This window comes from Capra hircus, chromosome 14, assembly GCF_001704415.2.
Source record: "Capra hircus breed San Clemente chromosome 14, ASM170441v1, whole genome shotgun sequence".
Taxonomy (NCBI): Eukaryota; Metazoa; Chordata; class Mammalia; order Artiodactyla; family Bovidae; genus Capra; species Capra hircus.
This window is the reverse complement of record NC_030821.1, coordinates 47,187,725-47,213,400: the sequence shown is the minus strand read 5'-3', so window position 1 is coordinate 47,213,400 and position 25,676 is coordinate 47,187,725. Positions and strand designations below refer to the sequence as shown.

At 40.5% G+C, this 25,676-nt stretch overlaps 1 protein-coding gene across 1 annotated transcript in view; it reads right to left on the bottom strand.

The window, feature by feature from the left end:
- Nucleotides 1–25,676, bottom strand: part of EYA1 (EYA transcriptional coactivator and phosphatase 1) — a 376,069-nt gene that overhangs the window by 145,417 nt on the left and 204,976 nt on the right. Inside the window, exon 5 of the mRNA XM_018058424.1 lies at nt 11,895–11,972. Coding sequence (XP_017913913.1) covers nt 11,895–11,972 — 78 coding nt within the window. The remainder of the gene's footprint in view (nt 1–11,894; nt 11,973–25,676) is intronic.

The following is a 25,676-nucleotide window of genomic DNA, read 5'->3' as shown; positions in this document are numbered from 1 at the left end:
TAAGACAGATTCTCATCTTCCTGCACTGATTCAGCAATTTTTTAAAATAAAAATGCATTCCTATATGAAATTTCTCAAGTTGCAAACTCAGCCTGTTATTTTCTTGCTTGGAGGTAGACGTTCCTGTGCCTTTCAGAGATATGTGCTCCACTTCAGTGTCCAAGCCACAAAGTTGTGTTTTTGTGTTTTTTTTTTTAAAGAGAGTATTTAAGCATTCAAGCAGAATTTGATTTCTTTTTAATCACACAGACTTGACTCAGTAAGTCTCAGAAATGCACTAAACTCTCTTAGCAAATATTCTATACTCATTCTGAACTAAAGAAGCAAAAAGACATACTTTTTGCTAACACAAGACCTTAAAATGTTAATTATTGGTTTCTATTTATGTACATAACTATCTACATGCATTTATCTATATACTCATTTACATACACACATTTACATATATGTACACATTTATATATGTATTGCCCCCTTTACCCTCAAATTCTTCCTGTTCTTTTCCTGGCGAAGGTGCATCTATGCTTTGGGTACACTTATTATATGATGTAATATGTTTGCTTTCTTTTTCTACTAATAATCACTGCAGAGGTTCTTATTATATTCTACATTAAGACTCTTTGTAAACTTCCACACACCCCAAGTTTTATATATTTCCACAACACCACATCAATACAGTTATGTTTTTCAAAAATGTAATTTTCTAGCTTGTGTTTCGGAGAATAGTGGTGGATTTGCATTAGAATCTTAAAATCTATGACTAATCCTTTCCCGGTAAAGAGGACTGGCCTAACACAGTGACAAGAGAATAGCTGGAGGTCAGTATTACTCTTCCGAGTTGCTAGATTTCAACCCTCTGGCTGTTGGTCTGCAAGAGGCAGAGGCCATATGAACAAGAGAAGGTCGGCTAGCCTAGCTGGTGTCCCCTCCCTCGTCTCTTGGCACCTGTTGGGTTACCACTCTGTTCCAGGCATTGAGCTCCATGCTGCAGACACAAACATGCAAAGACAAGTCCCAGGTGTCACACGTGGGGAGGCCAACACAAATAGCCACGGGAGGACAAGTTAAATATTGCAATTTATAGAAGGGAGAGGTTAGTGAAAGAACGCTTGGACCACAAGTGCTGCCACTGCCTGGGTCACCTGTGACTACAGTCTTTCTATTCCCCTCTTCTAGGCCTGGAAAGAGACCAAGGGCAGAGTAGATTTACCCAGTAGGATAATTACAGATGGAAAGGAAGTTTTTAAAGAATGAAACGACAACACAAGTATGTACGATAACACACAATGAACCCCAAAGCCGTCTGATGATAGAAGCCACAGAAATCCCTTTTATTCTTTTCAAGCTCTATCCCTGTATTTTTCAAATTGTGGGTCATGACCCAAGAAAAGACCCATGAATTCAACTTAATAGGCTCTTAAATTCATCTTAATAGGCTCCACTCAATAAGTTCGTCTTTACAAACAGAATAATAGAAGCTATCAGCATTATTATACAGAGTAAGGTAGGTTTGGAGAGGCTTTGATTTAGATTATATGCATCCTCTATGTACGTACAAATGAGGAAAGATTTAGGAGGCTACAGAGTATGGTAACACAAGCGCGGGTTCTGGAATCAGAATTTAATTTCAGCTCAGATTCAAGATCCAACTCTTCTGTGCAGTCTTAGTCAAGTTGTTTGTTCCCTCTACGCCTTGACAGGACTTCACAGGTGATTCAGTGGTAAGGATCTGTCTCCCAAAGCAGGAGACTCAGGTTCAATTTCTGGGTTGGGAAGATCCCCTAGAGGAGGGCATGACAACCCACTCCAGTGTTCTTGCCTGGAGAATCCCATGCATGAGGAGCCTGGCGGGCTGCAGTCCATGGGGTTGAGAAAGAGTCAGACACAACTTAGCAGCTAAACAACAACAAAGCCTTGACATGTTCTCATGTAAAGTGATGGTAATACTACTACCACACAAATAGGCTGGCTATGAGGACTAAATGAAACAATGACAAAAAGTGAATAATAGTTTGTGTAAGAAATGCTTACCATCTCAGATTCCTAAATTCCCACCGTCTTTGCCCTATATCTGCCCCTCCTTTTGTATTTTTAAGTTCACTCAAAGGACAGCATCACCATCTATAATATTCAGTAAAATGCTTAAAAACTGGATTCTTTGTCCCCATTTTATATACGGGGCTAGAAATTAAGTAACACGTCCAAAGAAATGAGAAGGTTGGTATTTGAACTCATATCTGCCCATTCTTTCCACCCAAACATGCAATCTCCTCAACCCCTTCTTAGAAATCAGAAACCTCAGAATCATCCTATCCCCCTCCCCCCATTATATAACTCTCAAGGCAACCACCCCAGTCTGGAAGAGCTTGCTGAGCTGTCCTGCCTTTTCCATTCCTACCCTCCAGTCCTGGGGTGGGTTCTCAGTAAGTCTTCCCTGGCCTGGATCAGTAGGCACTGAGCTACTCTCCCTGTATTCTACCCCCGCCCTTTGACTCTCACTACTGTCACCATATTGATCTTCCCTACATGGCAACTGCATGTCCATTCTCCAGCTTACAATATCTCAACTCCACTCACATTATCCATAGAAAAGAAAAAGAAGATCCTTGGCGGAATGCCTCAAGATATTGGTTTAGTTACACAGCATCCCTGGACTGGAGAACTGCCCATGCATGCCATGTATTTTCCCATCTGCCTTGGTTGCTCTTCATGTCAGGCCCTACTGTCTCTTCTTTCCTCTGCCTGTTAAACACTCACTTCTCCACTGGGACTAAAACATCATTTTCTCTTTAGGATAATGTCTTCCTCCCCTGTACTTTTTGGAATGTTGTAAACACTGGCAATGTGATGCTTAACCGCACTAACAAACACTGGCATGATGGTTAGTGTATGTAAGGTATAGGTGTTAGTTTCCTCTGCTAACCACAAGCTTCTGGGGTCAAGGACCTCCTATTCTCCTTTGTTTCCTGGCACCTGATAGGGCCCAGCATGTGGTGGTAGTAGTAGTAGTAGTAGGGGTGGGTCGGTGGGTGTGTGTGGGTGTGTGGGTGTGTGTGTGTGTCTGTGTGTGTCTGTGTCTGTGTGTGTCTGTGTGTGTGTGTTAGTCGCTCAGTCGTTCAGACTCTTTGCAACCCCATGGGAATGTACCCCACCAGGCTCCTCTGTCCTGGTTTCTCCAGGCAAGATTACTGGAGTGGGTAACCAGTCCCTTCTCCAGGAGTTCTTCCCAACCCAGGGAATCAAACCTGGGGCTTTTGCATGCAGGCAGGTTCTTTACCATCTGAGCCACCAGGGAAGCCCTCAGCATGTGTTAAGTTATCAATAAACAATGTGTGTTTAATAAGACTGTGAAGTTTAGGTCAAAGGCAAAGTAGAATTTTTAAAATCATAATGACATGAAAGTTGTTATTTTAAGTTATTTATAGATATAACATATAATATAAATGAGAATCAATAGTCTTCCTTATTAAATAGATGCAAATAAGAACCTATAATGCTGCCCAAGTGTCTTGCTATTTCTCTGTGTGCACTTAAAACTATTGACCATGTAATGCCCTATGAACAGCCACATCCTTGGGGCTTTCTCATTCAAATCCCTATGATCTCTATGTAGCTTAAGGCCAAGAATCTTCGGCCTTCTACCTATAGTACTTTTTCCCTTAGTTGCCTAAAACACTTTTAACTTTTTTAAAAACAATAGTCAAAGAATTCAGATTAATTGCAATTTCAGGAGTCCAGAATAGCCTAAGGCAAAAAGAATGCTCCCAGGCCATTTATCAAGGTAAGTAAAATGGCCCTCACGCCATAGGTAAACTCCACAGGATGCAGGCCAGAGCCCTGGGGCAGAGGGACAACGGCTCCTTCTCTGTTAAGGCACACTTGTTTCCTGTCACTTCACACTTTCTCCTACCTCTCATGTGTAAATTAAAGAAGCTCCCCAAATACTACTGCAGGAAGGGAGAGGAGAAGGACCTGAGGCAAGTAAAATCCACAGCTGGAGATCCTCTGAAAAGGTTGATAGAAATCTCAAAATTAGCAAGTCCTCAGTTCAGAGCTCCCCTGAGCCTCCTCTGGTTCATTCAGAATCATTCAGCTGGACAATCGGCTCAAAAGCCTAAAAGCAAGTTCTAATTCTCCTCTTTCCCACATATCCTTTTATCTTAAGTCCAGCCAGCTCTCCCTCCCAAATATAAGCTAATGGTGACAACTTCCTTTCTCTCATCTGCCAACTATTCCAATCACCAACGTTGGCTGTGACCAGAGGAAAGGACAGCCAGGATACCTGCCCTTCCCTCTACTCCTCTCCCCTAATAGGATCCTGGCACAATATATTCTGCCTTGGTGGCTCCTCCAGGAGGCACATGAGCTAACATGTTCTTCCAACATCATCTTCTGAACTAGGAAACACCGGTCTCCCTGATTCTCTTTACCTTCTCCTCACTCTTCTCCTAAAGAGAATGTTCCACATGACAAACAGTGACCTCTTAAAAACAATTAGATCATCATGTCACAACCCCCACTTGCCCTCAACTCCAAGCCCTGTTATCCTCCTATTTCACTTCGATTAACCCAAACTTATTCCCTCACTTCCCTAAGAGCTCTGCTCCAACGCCCTCTCCTCAGAGGAAGCCTCCCTCTAGAAGAGAGCCCTACCCCCACTCTTCACTATAGACTTTGATCTGCTTTTGTTTTCTTCAGAGTACTTTTCACTGCCTATTTATTTACACTGCTACTTATCTACTGATCATCTGTCTCTCCCACAAGAATGAAAGCTCCATGAAAACAGTGACCTGCTTACTTTTTTACCATGTTGGCCCACAGCCTAGCACACTGCCTAGCACATAGTAGGTGCTCAACACATAACTGTTGTATGAAGAAATCAGATCCCCAAAGGTAGATCTTTCTGTGAACAATTACAAAGAAATCATATCTTGTCACACAAGATGTTTTTTTCTCCTCCAGAAATTTCCAGTTTTCAAATACATCAGACATCAACTTTATATGATCAGTATCATCAACTGGCATGATGAAAACAAATGAATAACAAATTTGGGCTTTGTGGAGTGGAAGCAGCAGGTAAAGATATTTTGCAATCCCTCAAAATAAAGCTCAAAATAAAGATATTTTGCGATTATTTTCAATTGCAGTTGTTCTTATGACTGTATTTTTAAAACATAATAAACATTAAAATCATTGAAGTATTGCTTTTCATTCATCATTCTCATCACTGTATTTTAAAAACATAATAAACAACCTTGCATTTTTCAATTCAGCCACATGCATTGGAAAATCAACCTCTCTCCTCTCAGTCTCCCCACACCAGGATACCTGGTGATTTCCCTGGAAAAGAGTGAGCCTCGCTGCCTCCTTAGAGATTTAAGATGCTAGAGCTCACTGAAGGACACAGGTGGAAATAGCTATTACCAATGTCAAAATGACTCTACTTCTTCACTACTTTTGATATCCATCTCCTTAAGATACCCTGAATATTTGAGACGTGAATTTTTAAGCTATCATGGAGAAGGAAGGAGGCATAGTGACCACAGAGATAAAGACCATCTTGGAGTTAATGCCTGGATATTCCTTTCTCCAGCCTCCTCTTCCCTTAGAAACCCTAAGTCCTACTCATAGTCACTCCAGCATGCCATGGTTTTTGCTTCTTTACTCATGAAAGAGAGGGAGGGAGAGAGTAGAGGAAGGAGGATAGGAGGAGGAAGAGGAAGACAGAAGGGAAGAGAAAAACTAAAAGACAATAGAAAATGAAGGTCCACCCCCATGCTGTTCTGTATCTGCTATGCTTTGACCCAGTTCCCCAGCTCACGTGATCCTTTCCTCTGTTTCCAACAATCAATCTATGGCAAACAAGATCCTCCATAGCTTTAGTCTCTTCACCAAACAATCTCTCCACCTTCCACTAAGCCCTTCAAGGCCCTAACTTTTTTTGCATATCTTTTCCCAGTAGAGAAAAGATATCCTTTTTTGTATATCCTTCTCCCAGATTCCAGAATCATAAAGACCTAAAAATACATCCTCCTTGTTGTTTCTCCCAAACCATTGTTTTTCTGCTGTCCCAGGAAATCCTCCCTTCTCTGAAGTTCATGACAACTCTTTAACACTTCCATGAATGACCCATCACCTAAGAACTGCCTGGAGTTTATAAAAAATTAGTATTTGACTGTGTCCTGACATCTCCCAACATTATCTTGGGTCATGCATCCAGTGCTTTCTCATTCAGTCTTGGCCTCAACTCTGGTCTTCTACTCTGGTCAACCATCAAGCTCAAGACCACATCATGGACTTCCTTCTCCATTCCAGTCTTAAACCACAAGAGAACCAACTGATTCATTTGTTTATTTACAAACACATACTGATCACTGCCCATGGACTCCAATCCATGATGGCCACTGGGATGGTAAGTGTGAACAAGACAAAAGAATCTCTACACTCACAGGGCCATGGTTTAGCGGAGGAAGTAAAGTGAGTGAAAGTTGATCAGCTGTGTCCAACTCTTTGCAACCCCATGGGCTGTATAATTCATGGAATTCTCCAGCCCAGAATACTGGAGTGGGTAGCCATTCCCTTCTCCAGGAGACCTTCCCAACCAACCCAGGGACTGAACCCAGCTCTCCCACATTGCAGGCAGCTTCTTTGCCATCTGAACCACCAGGGAAGCCTGGTGGAGGAAAGAGGATGCAAAATAATTTTTAAAGGGATGATAAAGGCTGAGGAAGGGAAGTACAAAGAACCAACTTGAGAAGCATGAGGTGGGGACCTGAGTTTTGAGATTAAAGAAGAAACATCCTCTTTCCACAGAATTTTCATTCCTTATTCCCATCTTATCTGTTCTCCAAGCCATCAAGAGAGGCAGACCCCATGACATGTTATATTCCCTCAATCTATTATCCCCTTCCTTCACTCTTCTCTACCTATTCTAGGAAGGAAAACAGTTATTTGAAACTAGTCTTTCACTGATGCCCTCAGTTCTCTTCTCATATTGAGTCACTTCAGAGAAAAAAGTAGAAGCCATCATTCATTCATGTATTCAAAATTTATCTTGTAAATATCTGAGTTAGAATTGGACATGGAGTAACAGACTGGTTCCAAATAGGAAAAGGAGTATGTCAAGGCTGTATATTGTCACCCTGCTTATTTAACTTATATGCAGAGTACATCATGAGAAATGCTGGACTGGAAGAAGCACAAGCTGGAATCAAGATTTCTGGGAGAAATATCAATAACCTCAGAAATGCAGATGACACCACCCTTATGGAAGAAAGTGAAGAGGAACTCAAAAGCCTCTTGATGAAAGTGAAAGAGAAGAATGAAAAAGTTGGCTTAAAGGTCAACCTTCAGAAAATGAAGATCATGGCATCCGGTCCCATCACTTCATGGGAAATAGATGGGGAAACAGTAGAAACAGTGTCAGACTTTATTTTGGGGGGCTCTAAAATCACTGCAGATGGTGACTGCAGCCATGAAATTAAAAGACGCTTACTCCTTGGAAGAAAAGTTCTGACCAACCTAGATAGCATATTGAAAAGCAGAGACATTACTTTGCTAACAAAGGTCCATCTAGTCAAGGCTATGGTTTTTCCAGTGGTCATGTGTGGATGTGAGAGTTGGACTGTGAAGAAAGCTGAGTGCTGAAGAATTGATGCTTTTGAACTGTGGTATTGGAGAAGACTCTTGAGAGTCCCTTGGACTGCAAGGAGATCCAACCAGTCCATTCTAAAGGAGATCAGCCCTGGGATTTCTTTGGAAGGAATGATGCTAAAGCTGAAACTCCAGTACTTTGGCCACCTCATGTGAAGAGCTGACTCACTGGAAAAGACTCTGATGCTGGGAGGGATTGGGGGCAGGAGGAGAAGGGGACGAGAGAGAAAGAGATGGCTGGATGGCATCACTGACTTGATGGATATGAGTCTAAGTGAACTCTGGGAGTTGGTGATGGACAGGGAGGCCTGGCGTGCTGTGATTCATGGGGTTGCAAAGAGTCGAACACGACTGAGCGACTGAACTGAACTGAACTGAACTGAAATATCTGAGTGCCTGTGTTGTTAAAGTGTTAGTCACTCAGTCATGTTGACTCTTTTGTGACCCCATGATCTGTAGACCACCAGGGAAATCCATGGGATTTCCCAGGCAAGAATATTGGAGTGGGTTGCCATTCCCTTCCCCAGGGCATCTTCCTGACCCAGGGATCAAATTCAGGTCTCCTTCACTGCAGGCAGATTCTCTATGTCTGACCACCAGGGGACCCCAATCTGACTACCTAACAAATGCCAGGTACTTTTTCAGGTGTCAGGGATACAAATGAATAAAAGAAGACTGAATCCCTGCCATCTCAAGCTTACATTCTGATGGGGTTGAGAGACCAACAATAAACCTAATGCAAAACTGAATGCTATCGTTTGTCAACAGTTCTGAGTGTCATTTGGTGGACAGGAGATTCAGCATTTAGAGAGATCAGAAGTCTAGAGTGAAAGTTCTGTAACACCGAGTAGGGTGGTCAGAGTGGGTATCATCAAAAAGGTGGGACGTGAAGGTCAGGCAGGGATGGAGTCAGGCAGGTACCTAAGGAGGTACCTGGCAATGGACTGCCCTTGCAGAGACCCTGATTAGAGGAAGAGCAGGAGGCAAGGGAGGCAGGCAATAGGATCTTCTGGGCTTACAAGCTCATTTTAAGGATTCACCTTTCATTCAAAGATGAATGGGAGCTGCTGGAGGGTTTGAACAGAGGAATCAGGCAGGAATTCCCTCACTATCTTGCCTCCTCCTCTTCCTCTTCAAACTCATCTGCATTACTTCCCATTCATCTTTCCTGAGGTTTCTGTGGAAAAGCTATTCTTTTTCTAGGCTGATTCACTCCTGTTTTGAATGTAAGCCATTGCTATCTCATCAGGATTGCCTCTACCTTTCACCCCTGCCTCTATAAAGTTCATATTGGCATCCCCGACCACTCTGACCTTCTAAATGTCATCATCAACCCTTCAACCCTCTTTCTAATGGACCATCATCTCTTCTTTTACTACCTATGGACGTGAAAGACATTTTTCTTTTCCCTGTCTCCACTTTCTCATTCATTAAGTCATTCATTCATTCAATAAACTTTATGAGAACATACTACCTGCGAGGAACTATGCTGAAGACACAGAGGCTGCGCACATGGGCCAGTGGGCACAAGGGGCAATGAAGCTCGCTCGTCCACTTTGTCCACTAAAACTGCTAAATCCATCCATTCTTCTCATTTTTTAACTTTCCTATTTTGAAATAATTTGACAATTGCAGAAAAGTTGCAAGAAGAGTAGAAAAACTTCCCAGATACCTTTCACTCAAACTTCCTTCCCAAATGGTAACATTTTCTGAGATTAGCTTTTAGTCTCTCTCTCTCTATATATATATGTGTGTGTGTGTGTGCATGTATGCACCTGTATAGCTCACATTTTTTGGAGCTGTGGATATGATACCTCTTTACACGTAAATATTTAGTGCATATTTCTTAAAAACAAGAAATTTCTTCACCACAGGACTGTGATAAAAATCAGGAAAAACACTGATGCAGTGCAATACCATTATTCATAGATACTTTGGGATTCATAAATACTTTGGGATTATTCATAGATACTTTGAGAAAATGTGGTAATCATGTCTTTGCAGTATGTGATTGTTAACTTGTACTTTAAAATGATGCCTTTTAAAAAGTATGACTTTTATACATATGCTGTGCAAAAAAATCATGAAAAAGGCAGAATGAATAAAATTTCTTGTTCACCACCAACTCCCAGAACTTGCTCAAACTTGTGCCCATCGAGTTGGTGATGCCATCCTACCATCTCATCCTCTGTCATGTCCTCCTCCTCCTGCCTTCCATCTTTCCCAGCATCAGGGTCTTTTCTAATGAGTCAGGGTCTGTTCTAATGAGTCAGTTCTTTGCATCAGATGGCCAAAGTATTGGAGCTTTAGCATCAGTCCTTCCAATGGATATTGCCAGCACCCTATTTCATGTCTTCACTATTTCTTGTCCAGATGAAAGAAAAAAAAAAAACAAAAAAAAACCCTAACTGTTCTCTACCCTTCTGTTCCCGAGCTTTCCTTTCATTCTGCCCAAGTCATTCCATAAGGGAATATGATCACGCAATGCTCTTCCTCTGGGGCCACCCATGGCACTCAGGATAAAACACCCACACCATATGGAACACACCTGCCTGTTTCGATTCTGGCCCCTGTCTCCCCATGTAGCACCCCACACCACCACTCACACCAGACACACCAAGAATGTTGATCCATCAGTGGCTCCTCCAAGTTCCACGCCTCTTTGCCTTGGTCTCCTCCCATGGAATGTGCCATCCATCCAGCTTCCTCATCCTCAATTCTATGTGTGCTTTATTGTTACTCATTCTTAAAGGCTAAGTATAGGTATCTCCTCCAGAAAACCATCCCTGACCAGCCCACTCCAACTCAGTTTCTTCCTGGGTGCTCTCAGGGGTTCCCAGGCTTCCCTCTGGCATTATCGAGCTGAACTGTGATGGCCTGGTGATTAGGTTGCCCTATTAAGCCACAAGCCAGGACTGTTCTCACACATCTTTGAATCCATAATAGCACTAAGCACACTGCTTGATATGAGTCAAATTCCAGTAAATGCTTTATGAAAGAACTATAGGTATAACATTTTATTTCCTATTGCCTCTAGCTGGTACCATTAGCATAAAAGTTGTGCATCTGCAGTTTGTTTTATATCTACATATAACTCTTTTTAGTTGTGTTATATGTGAAATGATCCTGAGAGCTGGATGAGCTCAAGCACAAATTTAAAGAAGCAGAGCATCTCCAATGGAGAGCTTTTATAAACCCAGCAGACAACCTGAAGAGGGTTAAAATTTGAAGAATTACTTCTGATAAAAATGATTTTTTAATGGAAAGAGTCCAAGCTGGGTAATTTGACAAAGATAAACTCAAATCTTCACAGTGAATTTATTATCACAGTCACTTTTTTTATCAGGAATTTCAATATAATGGAGGTGAAACACAGATATTTTGTTTGTTGGAGGCAGACTTTATTGATGTGAAAGAGATGAAAAACCAACTTAAGGATCTAAAGCTGCTTTACAAAGTCTAATCTCTAGTGGATGTGGCAGTTACTTAGGAGGATGACTTGACCAGTCAGTTTAGTGGGTATCAGAAGCCAGTATTTTGCTTGATTAGAAAAATCACACAGGAGCTTCCCTGGCAGTCCAATGGCAAAGATCCATGCTCCCAGGGCAGGCAGCCCAGCTTTGATCCCTGGCCAGGTTCCCTTGTGGCTCAGCTGGTAAAGAATCCACCTGCAATGCGGGAGACCTGGGTTCGATCCCTGTGTTGGGAAGAGCCCCTGGAGAAAGGAAAGGCTACCCACTCCAGGATTCTGACCTAGAGAATTCCACGGACTGCATAGTCCACGGGGTCACAAAGAGTCGGACACGACTGAGCGACTCTCAGGGAACTAGAGTCCACGTGCTGCAACTAAGAGTTTGCATGCTTCAAGTAAAGACCCCACATGCCACACAGCAAAGACCAAAGAGCCCGCGTGCCGCAACTGAGACCCGGCATAGGCAAATAAATGACTAGTTTCTAAAAGAAAAATCACACAGATGAGAGACAAAAGGAGTCATTTAACATAATAAGGATAATTTAGAGATGAGAACCGCACCCATTTTGATCTTTTTTTCTCCAAAATTTTCAGCATCACAATAAATAAAAACATCAGAATTGCAAACATGTGACTCTGAGAAAAACTGTACAGTATTACATAGAGAATCTACACATACATTTGCGTCTACACACATATATTTGTACATATATAAACCATGAAAAATAATGTTTCAAATTAATGTGAAAATCTAATATTTATTCCTTACCTGAACCTGAGAAATTGTCTAAAGACCCGTCTGCTGTTGTTGAAACTATTTCACTGCTGCTCATTGGCTCTGTTTTAACTACAAAAATAAACAACATATGTCATGTATCCAATTGACAGTTATTTGTAAAGGCACAGTAGAGAAGATATAACATTCAAAAAAGTTTTAAGAAAATAATCTAAAAATCAACTCTTTCTTATTAGTATATAAATCAGATTGATATTCCTAACCGGGTCTTTTTTAAAGAAATTCACCTTAAGTTTTTCTAAGAAACCTACTGTGACAAGTAACTTTTAAAAGAAACACTTTAAACTAAAAGTTGCTTTCTCAGTTATCCAGCATGGCTGAAAAACAGAGTGCTCACTTTAATGGATTATTACCACCACCCTGCCACACCAAGCCACCAATTCATCAATGTCTAACGTACACTTAGTACCAAAGCCACACTAAATATAAATGAAGCATAAATAAAATTTTCCATTTAAAAATAATGATGATAGCAGACAGTTTGTGGAAAATATAACCTTTGGTAAAGTCCCTTGGGTCTATAAACTAAAGACATTTATATTTATCCTATTGGTTCTCCAAAGCAAATCCACTCTACTGTTACAGTGATGGGATTATTACAGATAAGCCAGGTCACCTCTGGACCCTTTTTCTCCTAGTTTTATATTTTTTTAAATAAAAATGTAGAACCATTATTTTCCCTAGAAATTACTAGCAAAGTGCTATCTATCATTGGAATCTGCCCAGCCCACTTTGTGAAAGTTATACATCCCTATTAACAGGCTTTCAAAAAGAGTGTAACAATATTTTAGAGGTTGCCTAAAAATCAATAACATATCCCAAAATGAAGGCCACAACAACAGAATATTTGGGGAGGCTTCTCTCACCATGTAAATACATTCTGGAAGGGGGAAAGATGATGGAGAAAATGCAGCTTTTCCTTCTCTTAACACCCAATCTCATATAAACAATAAGGCAAAGGACAAATTCACCCTCTTGGGCCTTCAAATCTTTCACTTGTGCATAATGAGTAATTTAAAATACACATTATGAATAGTTGCAGCAGATAGTTACTTTCAAAAAATTAATTATTTAGACTGTCTCTAAACCAAGTTGAAAAATAAAATTAATTCAAAATATTAATTATTTAGACTCTCTCTAAACCAAGTTGAGTCCAAAGGAAATCACTTCAACTGAGTGTTCCAATGTAGAGCAAACAACAGTGTGATTGAAGTTTGCACTTTTCCACTTCTTTTAGATTGGAAGTCTTAGTTGATGCTGATAAATTCTGATATAAGCCTGTATTTCCCCCTTCTCTCCATGCCTCCATGAAACGTAACAGTATTGCTCTTCATACTCATTACACTGCCACAGATTCAAGAAGCCAGGGAAACCTGTGCTGGTGCAGTTTCCTGCTCACTTCCCCACATTCTTATCTTACTGCTTTAAAAAGAACTCATATAATGCCCTGCACATACAAAGCGATAGTTCTGTTTCACTCTGTACTTGACAGATTACCACTGGGATCTGAACTTAGTATCAAATATCACATGACCAGAAAAAGACCAGAGCTATGCCCAAGAGGAACAGGTCCTAAAAGCACCTACTATGTGTGAGAGTCTTTACAGACATTCTAATTAATCCCTTTAAATAATCCTACAAGTAGATCTCAGAAGACAACACACAAACTCTCCAGTTTCATGTGCAAAAACTCTAATCAGAGATATAAGGCAATTGCCCAAGTGGCTGAAATGGGATTTCATGTTAGCTATTTTTTATTCCAAGGCTGAAAACACTGGCAGTTAAGTGGCTCATCCCAATAATAAGAGCTACTTGACAACACAGCACAGCAATGGAGGCACTGCCACACTCTGTAGACATAACGGGAAGCAAAACCCCTACAGTCCTTGTATTCCGGGAGTGTTAATGCTTCCAGGCCAGAGAACTCACTGGCGGATCTCAAGTGGAAGGTCCACACTCACCTGGCTGCCCGGGAAAGATGGTGAGAAAGAAATTTACAGTGTGAGATGTTGGCCCAGGCGACTCCTGAGTCTTTCCCAAATCTGAGGTCCTCGATTCTATAGATTGGACTGTAAAATTCAACTACCTTTGTACCCCTACGACCCACCCCAGCTACTCTCCATATTTGGCTTAATCAAGTAGTTTTCACTCCCAACAGGCATATTTAATTATCCTTGAGATGCCATTAAAAATATGCAAAAAGAATAGGAAGGAAAAGAAGGGGATACTTAATCTTTTAGGCCTCAAACCCATTGCTTTTTGCCATTGTTCAAACATACTCATCTATAGACTAAAGAACAAAGATTCCCTTTTCCTGAGGAATCCATTTTTTTTTTAAAGGCTCACTGTTTAAGAGAAGAGCCAGTACATAAAGTAACTACCATAATATTCATGATCTTATCAGGTACTGTAGGTCAACCTGCCATCACCAGCCACCTGATGCTACAGAGACTGGCGACTTACTGTGATAGAAAATAGTTTCTGAATGAAAACCAAATAAACAGAGACCTCTTCTGGCTCTGGGCATGCCAAGCATACACCCACAAGAAGATTTAAAAAGACAAGACAATAATCCTGTGGCCACCAAAGCTTTACATATCCTTACTTGTGCCATGACATTTATAAATATGTCATAAGCGGCATAATAAAGCACCTTACCAAAGCTCTGAATTTAAAAACACAACATACTGGATTTTTAGTTTGATCATTTTAAGGTGCTGTTATGTCTGACAATAAGGATCCCCTCTACACTACCTATCTGAAAAGAAAAAATCTATTAATAACCTGTTTTCCTCTAAATAATGGTAGGATTCTTCTATCTCCACCACACTTTTTCCTTTGCTATATGATTTCATTCTGTCAGAAAACAGCAACTTTTATTCTCTTTTGCCCCCCACTCAAGAATCTGTCTTTTCTCTACCACTCTGAATTTTCAATCTCCTAATAGATATTCAACGACTCATCCTTTAAAACATACTCAAATTCTTCTTCCCCACTTTAATCTCCCTGATCCTTTCAACAGCTTCACCTACCCATAGCACTTTAGGTTTGAGCTATACTGGGCAACTTGCTATATCCTCCAGAGGTACCACACACTTCCATCTATCAGTGCCTTTGAGCTTTTGTTCTGAAGGCAAATAATTCAAATACCCACCATAAGACTTTGTGAAGTTATTCCAGCTCTTCAACACTGATTATCTCATCTAAAAATTTAAGAAGTGGTATCTACAATGGCATTTACATACAAAATACACTCAACCATAAAAAAAGAATAAAATCTTTCCATTTATGATAGCATGAGTGGATCTTGAGAGTATTAATGAAACAAGTCAAAAGAGAAAGAAACATTGTATGATTTCAATTCTTTGTGGAATCTACAAAGCAAAACTCACAGATAAAGAGAACAGATGCTCACAGATACAAAGTGGTTGCCAAAGGGGGTTTAGAGGGTGGGTGAAATGGATGCAGGGGGTCAAGAGATACAAACTTCCAGCTGTAAGATAAACAAGCCATGGAGAGGATGACTATAGTCAATAATATTATACTGCATATTTGAAAGTTGCTAGGTTCCTGTCACAAGGAAAAAAAAAATGTTATCTACATCCTAGGAATGCAGTAAGGATTCATAAAATGTATGTAAAGTACCTAGCATACAGAAGGAACTAAAACTATATTTATCATCATCATTAGTAGCAGTATTATATAACTACTATACTGAATGCCTTCCTCCTAGGGAATAGTACAGGGAACAACAGGGAATAGAGTTAAAATATATAATAAATACGTGAATGAATGAATAAAGGAAAGAATAAAGAGTTAAAAGCACCAGCTTTGGAATTATCAGTTGAAGTTCAATCTAAATTTGCTATTAACAGTATGAACCTGGAAAAGTGACTCAATGTCTGTGTGCCTCTGCTTCCTCATCAGTAACTGGAGACAATACACTCATGAGAATATTTTCAAAAGATAAATGCTTATAAATCATTGAACACTGAGCTAGGTCCAGATGCCATGCTTTTACAGTTACTCTGTCATTAGAGTGTCTTATTAAGATGATGATGGGCCAGAATCTGTCACAAACTTCACATTAAACTGAAGCTTACCCTTTGAAAAGTAAATGAGAAGAATCTGAAGCTAAGTGGCTTGTCTATGATCAACCATGAAGCCATTGCCTCAGGCCAGCCAAAATCAAATCAAGGTAATTTGGATGTAACAAGAAGGCAGGACTAAATCATGATTATATTAAGAAAACATACACCTCTGTCATTACAATCAGTGTATACTCTTTCTGAAGAAACGGACTAGAGGAAGAATTTTGACCACGGTAATCGGGATAGAAGATTCCAGGAGAAAATATGGGCATCTCTCTCCAGCACTATTTAGGGTGCATATACTATTATGTTAGAGATTCCCAGGTGATGCTAGTGGTAAAGAACCCGGCTACCATGCAGGAAACATAAGAGACACAGGTTCGATCTCTGAGTCAGAAAGATCCCTTGGGAAAGGAAATGACAACCCATTCCAGTATTCTTGCCGGGAAAATTCCCAGGACAGAGGAGCCTGGTGGGCTACAGTCCATGAGGTCACAAAGAGTCAGACACGACTGAAATGACGGAGCATGCACGATACTGTATATGGCCCACGAAAAAGAGAACCCTGTTTTGATTCACCATAAATTTAAGTGGAGATAGATCCATCAGATCACTCTCAAGATCAGCCAACTAACCCATCATACCGTGATTCCATGCTCATCAAGCACCTTCATTACCGATGCAACATCCATATCTTCTTTGCAACAATACCCCACTATTTGGTTATTTGGTCTCAACAACTTCATCCCAAGGGACTATTTCCCTTCTGCCTCACCCAATTTTAAAAACAGGCAGCAGAACTATTTACAATAGCCAGGACATGGAAGCAACCTAAATGTCCATCGATAGATGAGTGGATAAAGAAGATGTGGTATGTATATACAATGGAATATTCACTTCAGTCGCTCAGTCGTGTCCCACTCTTTGAGACTCCATGAACCGCAGCATGCCAGGCCTCCCTGTCCATCACCAACTCCCAGAGCTTACTTAAACTCATGTCCATTGAGTTGGTGATGCCATCCAACCATCTCATCCTCTGTCGTCCCCTTCTCCTCCTGCCTTCAATCTTTCCCAGCATCAAGGTCCTTTCAAGTGAGTGAGTTCTTCACATCACGTGGCCAAAGTATTGGAGTTTCAGCTTCAGCATCAGTCCTTCCAATGAATATTCCAATGGAATATTACTCAGCCATATAAAAGAATGAACTAATGCCAGCAACATTGCAGCAACATTGATTGTCATATTGAGTGAAGTCAGTCAAGATAAAGACAAATATTGTATGATGCCAATTATATGTACAATCTTAAAAAATGGTACAAATGAACTTATTTATAAAACAGATACAGAGTCACAGATGTAGAAAAACTTATTGTTATAGGAGGTAAAGTAGAAAAAGGGATAAATTGAGAGACTGAGATGGATACACACACACTATGTATAAAGTAAATAATAAGGTTAATTAAACCAATATAGGGACTTCCCAGGTGGTGCCAGTGGTAAAGAATCCACCTGCCAATGCAGGAGATGCAAGAGATGTGGGTTCAATCCCTGGGCCAAGAAGACCCCCTGGAGAAGGAAATGGCAAACTACTCCAGTATTCTTGCTTGGAAAATTTCAAGGACAGAGGAGCCTGGTGGGTTACAGTTCATGAGGTTGCAAAGAGTCGGACATGATGGAGCACATATAAACACATCATCACATATGCATATGACTGTTAGGGTTATTGATGAAAAATTCTTGTTTTCTTCCCAGGTGGCACTAGTGGTAAAGAACCCTCATGCCAATGCAGGAGGCATAAGAGACACAGGTTCAATCCCTGGGTTGGGAAGATCCCCTGGAGAAGGGCATGGCAATCCAGTCCAGTATTCTTGCCTGGAGAATCCCATGGACAGAGAAGCCAGGCGGGCTATAGTCCATAGGGCCTCAAAGAGTTGGACACGACAGAAGCAACTTAGCAAGCACTCACAAACCAATATAAAATAGATAACTAATACTGTACAGAACAGGGAACTCTACTTAATACTCTTAAGGGCCTATATTGAAAAACAATCTACTAACAAGTGGATAAAAAGTATCTATATAACTGATTCACCTTGTTGTACACCTGAAACTAACCCAACTTGTAAATTAACTATACTCTAATAAAATTTAATAAAAGAAAAACCAAAATCTAAATAAATAGGCAGGTCTCTCCTAATTAAAAAAATCTCTTCTCAACCACTATCTATTTTCTCTCCCTTCTTTCATCACTAAGTTTTCTAAAAATCTGCCTTTGAACTTAGTATCTACTCTCTCTTTGCTGCTACTGTTGCTGCTAAGTTGCTTCAATCGTGTCCAACTCTGTGCGACCCCATAGACAGCAGCCCACCAGGCTTCCCCGTCCTTGGGATTCTCAAGGCAAGAACACTGGAATGGGTTGCTATTTCCTTCTCCATCTTTAGTCCTCTGAAATATCCCTTTATAGCTACTATTTTACTGAAAGGATTTTAATTGCCTAATTCAAACTCTTCTCCATCCTGATTTTCCTTAATTTTTCTGTAGAATTGGCCTTCCTCTGACATTTTTCTCATCATTGATCAATACAACATCGCAATGTTTCCCTGTTCTCCTTGTGTTTTTTCCTCTGGACTGTTCTCCTCTGCTTACTCTATGGTTCGATCATTGTACTTCCTCCTTATCTATCTAAATTTTCCTTCACAATCATGTCTTTCCTTGCACCTGTTTAAAAAAATCTTCTCCATGTAGACAACTCTCAAATCTTTATCCACATGCACACCTTTTTCATGGGGACCAATCCTCATATTCTAATTGTGCAATGCCCTTAAATCAAGTGCTCAAATGCAATCTCCTCATCCTGTCCTTTTCTAGTGGTCTTATCATCTAGACTAAGCATTTCACACTGATTCCTCCCAGCAACTCTTTACTCACACTCCACTGTCAATCTATCACCTCTACCGTTCTAATCTTTCGCAACCACTTTTTCCCCTAATTTCACAGTCACAAGCCTAATTACTATATACCTCTTCTCTCTGAAAAGCCAATCAATTGGCCTTTCAGTCTCTCTATTTTGAACAGAGATATTTATCCTTCTATAGACTAGATTGGAGCAAGTCACTCTGCTGCTGAGGTCTTCAACAGGCTTTTCATTTTCTTCCTAATTAAGTTATCATGACTTTATCACTGGAAAAGATCCTGATGCTGGGAAAGACTGAAGGCAAAAGAAGGGAGAGGCACAGGATCAGATGGTTAGATAGCATCACTGACTCAAAAGGTCACAAATTTGAGTAAACTCTGGGAGATAGTAAAGGACAGGGGAGCCTGAAGTGCTGCAAGCCATGGGGTCACAGAGTCAGACATGAATTAGCAAGTGAACACCACCACCACCAACTTTGTCATATTCTTAAGGCCCTCAATAAGACCAAGCTTTTTTCTTTTTTTGCTTTCCATGCCACTCCTTTATAAACACTTTGTATTTGTATAACAACTAGTAACTTACAAGAATATGAGAGCAGTATAAAATAGTCACATTTGATTATCCTAACTTTGCTTTCTGACACTTATCTCCATTTTACAGACAAAGAATCACACGCCCAAACACACCAACACTGGCCTACCAAATGTTTAATACGTCCTCAATTCCACAGTGTTGCTAGCGCCTTTCCTTCTGACGTTAAATGTTCTGCAGTTTCCACTGATCTGAATCCTTCATGGTTCAAAGTCCCGCTTGCTTTGTGAAGTTTTGCCTGATCTACTACTCAGGGCTTATGCTTCTTTTCCTTGAGCCACTAAATCTGAGTTTGTACCTCATTTAGAACACATATCCTACTCAACCTTGCTTTACATTTCATAGTCTTATCCAAATATGTTTTAGATTTCTTCACAGTTGGAACTCCAACTTTTTATATGCCTATAGAACATAGCCCAGTGCTGCACACATAATTGGAACTCAATATTCACTGAAGAAATGGATGAAGGTAAAAATGTACAACCGACTTTGAAAAGCAGATAACTGACTTCATACCACTGGTCACATTGTACAGGGCAATTAAACACACTGTATATGACTAACCTGAAAATAACATTTTATTCCTCTGAAATTATCACTCTGTCAACTTCTAAGCAGGTTCTTATAAAACACTCACAGGACACATTTCCCTCATACTATTTTGAGCAAAGTATTCTTTGGAGAAGATATATTCACATAAAGGAATATCAATCATTGGATTTTTTTTTTGGTATATTTAGAGAGAATCTTTCCTGATATTTAAAAAGAGAGATAAGTCAGTCACATATATTTAATAATAATTTGTGGGCATGATCAGTCCAAGGCAAAATATTAGATATTGCTGTAAGCAAACTTTTACACAGAACTTTAAAGAGCTACACCACACATGATTATGCTGTACAGATAATAAATAACCTACAAGACAAAAGCATAACCATTGTAATATTAAGTTATAGTTTGGATTCAATGATAATATCACTCACAGATTTAATGAGTTTCCTATCTCAACTCATGAGGTAGAAGTAGAAACATACGTTTTTTAAAAATGTGTCAAATGACTCAAAAAGTGGCATCAAGGGATACCAAAGGCATATAGAAAAAGAATGGATAAAATTACATGAAATGTGAAAGTAGAAGATGGCAATATTCCTACATTTATATATTTTATTTTAGACATAACTGAATAAGTAAAAGATTATATAAGCAGCCATTCAACTATTTCCCCTTTATTGAAAAGAATATATATCCATGAATCAAATGATTTTTCTTTGGTTAATACCCATTTGGAAAACAAGGTATCCCTTTATGTTCAGATTGGTTTTACAGTCTGGAATATGATTATGAGTACTCTAAAATTTAAATTCGTCTTTTTCTTAAAAGGGGCTTTCCTGGTGGCTCATATGGTAAAGAATAATCTGCCTGCAATGAGGGAGACCTGGGTTCAATTCCTAGGTCTGGAAGATCCGCTGGAGAAGGGAAAGGCTACCCACTCCAGTATTCTTGCCTGGAGAATTCCAGGGAGAGAGGAGCCTGGTGGGCTACAGTCCATGAGGTTGCAAAGAGTAAGACAACTCTTCAAAATAGCAATTCTATCTTTTGAAAACCAAATCAACACACATAGACTAAACTTGAACTTAAGGGTGTACCCAGCCAACAAGGAATGTTAGTCAAGCGAAACTCATTATTCACAGAAAGTAGAGCATATTGGAAGGACACTGTGCAACGACTTATGTAGAGGTCTAGACTAATTGACTTTTTGGTGAAAGAAATGATACTTGGTAAATGATGGCTGTTCCTTTGAAATATCCCTTTGAACGTTTGACTCAGTGGCTTCTAACCTTCTGGAGAATGAAGCCCTCTTTCTAACATCAAAATATTTCAGAATCCAGATGATAACCTATTTTTAATCTGCTGATTGAGAAAGTGCCGATGACAAAAACCCACTGTGAATTTTCAGACAAGAAAATTTGTTGTGTTTTCATGAACATAACAGAACATCCATATATGAAAAAGAATTAAACATGTATGCAGCCTGGACAGGATTCCAGTTTTGTTGTTGTTGTTCAGGTTCCTAACACACAAAATTCAGGCAGATCTCATGAGCCTCCGTTTTGCTGTACCTGTCTCCCTCAATCCAATCTACCCTTGAAATTGCTGCCAGATTCATACCTAAAACACTTGCACCATATCAACCCTCATTCAAAATATTAAATGGCTTCTCTACTGGCTCCAGGATAAAGTCCAAATTCCTTAGCCTAGTATTCAGGGTCCTCCACAGTTTAGCTTCAGATGATCCTTCTAACCTTATCTACTATCAATTCCTTTTTCAGCTCCACTAGTCTCCTCCCTGTCTCCCACACTGTCCTACCTTTGTTCACATTGGTCCCTCATTTAGAATGCATTCCATCTCTTCTCAATCTATTCAGGTTCTACCCATTTCCCAAATACTCAGCTCAGATTCCATCTCCTCCTTGAAGCCTGGCCAGACCTCAGCAAGCTGAAGAGCTCTTTTCTCTAAACTCTGAGAGCACTTTTGTTTGACTCAGTGGCTTCTAACCTTCTGGAGAATTAAGCCCTCTTTCTAACATCAAAATATTTCAGAACCCAGATGATAGCCTATTTTTAATCTGTTGATTGAGAAAGTGCCTGATGACAAAAACCCACTGTGAATTTTCAGACAAGTAAATTTGTTGTGATTTCATAAACATAACAGAACATCCACATATGAAAAAGAATTAAGCATGGATGTGGCCTGTTATTCTTAAATGTGCCATTTGATGACTTTTAACAAATACCTACATTTAGATGCTAGTGTGTTATAAGACAGAGAAGGCGATGGCACCCCACTCCAGTACTCTGTCTGGAAAATCCCATGGACAGAGGAGACTGGTAGGCTGTAGTCCATGGGGTCATGAAGAGTCGGACACTTACTGAGCCACTTCACTTTCACTTTTCACTTTCATGTATTGGAGAAGGAAATGGCAACCCACTCCAGTGTTCTTGCCTGGAGAATCCCAGGGACGGCGGAGCCTGGTGGGCTGCCATCTGTGGGGTCGCACAGAGTCGGACACGACTGAAGCGACTTAGCAGCAAGAACGCAAGCACAGCACAAAGGCCTAAAAAGACTGCTCCAATTTTAAGAATTAAGGTAGCACTATAACAGTCTCAATTTATGGCACAGGCAATATTTATGTAGAATTTTCACCTGGAAGAGTAATCATTTTAAAAATAGCTTGTTTCTTGAGCATTTACTACATGTCAGGCATTGTGCTAAGCACCTTACAAGTAATAGCTTATTTGCTTCTTGCGGCAATTTCATGAGATATTTACTATAATTGTCACATTTGAAAGATGAGAAAACCACAGCTTAAAGATGTTTAAAAACTGGCCTAAGGTCACACAATTAGGTTTCAAATATCTTTGATTACCATACCTTTTATGAAACCACTTTTTATGAAAAGTCAAGTGTTGTTCAATGAGGGTTTTATCATCTTTAATCATGTCTCTGATGGAGAGCCTAACAATCATTGAAGGGCACAGCAACAGAAACGTCCCAGAAGAGCAGGGCATTAAACAAAGGTGTATCAGTGCATGCTGCAATTTGGTGAAAGGTAAAACAAACTAGTGTATGAAGAACGGAAGCAGATGGGCTGGCTCGGGTTCAGAACCTCCATATCAATCTGGAAAAGTGGTGTACTTGCCTAAAATGTAATCAACCTACCAAATTTACATCTCAGATCATACCCCTTTCCCATGCTTCACCAAACCACAGGAGCACCCAGACCTAAATCCTACCCATATTGGGTATTAACTGAGCAAGTACTTATGGAGTACTCCAGGTACTCAGAGGACCCACAAAGGCTATCAGGAGAAGTGAGGATCTCCAGGGGAAGTAAATCTCTCTTTCCATGGAAACACTGCAGTAGCCATTCCCAGTAGATATGTTTGCTTAAAAAAAAAAAAAAGTCACCTGTATTATTCTTTACTAATTGTTGCTCTTCTTTTGAGTAGATGACAGGGACTGGAGTTAGTATTTAAAGTCTATAGCTGAAGAGAAGGTATAATTTGTTGTAGGACATGTATTAAGTGAACCTTAAACATGCATTCCTACATGTATTAGGTGGAGACAAATACTATTTGATTCCACTTATACAAGCCACCCAGAATAGTCAAACACCTACAGTCAGAAAGTACACTGGTAGATGCCACGGGCTGGGGAATGGAGGCATGCAGTGGGGGGGATGGGGACTTAGTGTTTAATGGGGACAGAGTTTCAGTTTAGGAAGGTGAAAAATTTGGTAGATGGACGATGGTGAGAGTGCCCAACAATGTGAATGTACTTAGTGCCAATGAACTGTACAGTTAAATATGGTTAAAATAGTATATTTTATGTGACTTTTACCACAATAAAAATTTTTTTAAAAAAGAACCTCGAGCCTCCACTAGGTGAAATAGGCCCAGTGATAAAGGTGCAACCCCTATTTTACAGTGGGGAGGACAGAGGCTCAGAGATCTTAGTCACTCAGTCATGTCCAACTTCTTATGACCCCATGGACTGCAGCCCATCAGGCTCCTCTGTCTATGGAGTTCTCCAGGCAAGAATACTGGAGTGGGTTGTCATTTCCTTCTCTAGGGGATCTTTCCAACCCAGGGACTGAGCCCATGTCTCTTATGTCTCCTGCACTGCCAGGTGAGTTCTTTACCACTAGCACCACCTGGGAAGCCCAAAACTCGGGCTTGTCTGGGATCAGAGATCTTACATGATAATAACAAACTAAGTGCTTTATCGACTCATTTAACTATCCTCACATCCCGAGAGGTAGGAACTTTCATTTTACAGACCAGGAAGCAGAGATAGAAACAGTTCAGTAACTATTCAGCATCACACTCAGTCTCCAGCAAGTGGCAGGGCTGGTTTCCTCGTCTCAGAGCCTTCCCCTAGTCCTCTGCTCTCTCTCAAAACCCATATGTCAGTTACAGAGTTATGACACTGAGATTTTAAGCCCAGGTTAGTCTGATTGCAAAATCCATCCTTACTATCATGCAATACTGCTTTGCTACATATATATATATATATATATATATAATCCATTCTCTGCTTTCCTTAGGGCAAGTATCAGAAATTTGTGCTGAAATGGTAATACATAAATAAGTACATGATTTCAGATAAAAATGCCCTCATGACTTCTTACCTGCAGTCTTTTCTCCCTACCTGTCACCCACTGGAAAAGACCCTGACTCAGGGAAAGACTGAAGATAGGAGAAGGGGATGATAGAGGATGAGATGATTGGATGGCATCACTGACTCAATGGAAATGAATTTGAGCAAACCCCAAGAGACAATGAATGACAGGGAAGCCTGGTGTGCTACAGTCCATGGGGTTGCAAAGAGTCACATACAACTGAGAAACTGAACAACAACAACAAATCATCTGTTGAACCAAAGTTTCAAAATACTACCTAAGTGTATTTCTCAGACCAGACTCAATCGCATTACTCTCCTGTCTGCAAGTCTTTGGGCCATCCAGCTCTTTCAGGATTGAATTCAAACTCCTGAACTTGGTACATAAGGTTGTAGGTTGTTCATCATCTGCTTGGGTGACTGTCTTAGTCCCATCTCTGTGCACTCTACCCATATGTCTCACCTCTCCTGCCACACACAGTCCCCGGGATTAGAAATGGCTTTGCTCCTTCCTGGCATAGCATCCAGTGTTTTTTCTACCTCTCCTTCAAGATTCAGTTTAAGCATTACCAGCGTGCAGACACTATCCTCAATCACTACAGTCATGGCTGGGTATCCCTTATCCTCTGGAGAATACAGTCCTGATCATCAAGTATGGTGGTCATCTGACTGCTGCTGCTGCTGCTAAGTCGCTTCAATCGTGTCCGACTCTGTGCAACCCCACAGACAGCAGTCCACCAGGCTCCCCCGTCCCTGGGATTCTCCAGGCAAGAACACTGGAGTGGGTTGCCATTTGCTTCTCCAGTGCATGAAAGTGAAAAGTGGAAGTGAAGTCGCTCAGTCATGTCCGACTCTGTGCGACCCCACAGACAGCAGCCCACCAGGCTCCCCCATCCCTGGGACAAACCTAGATGGAGTAAAACGCAGAGACATTGCCGACAAAGGTACAGTCAAAGCTATGGTTTCTCCAGTAGTCATG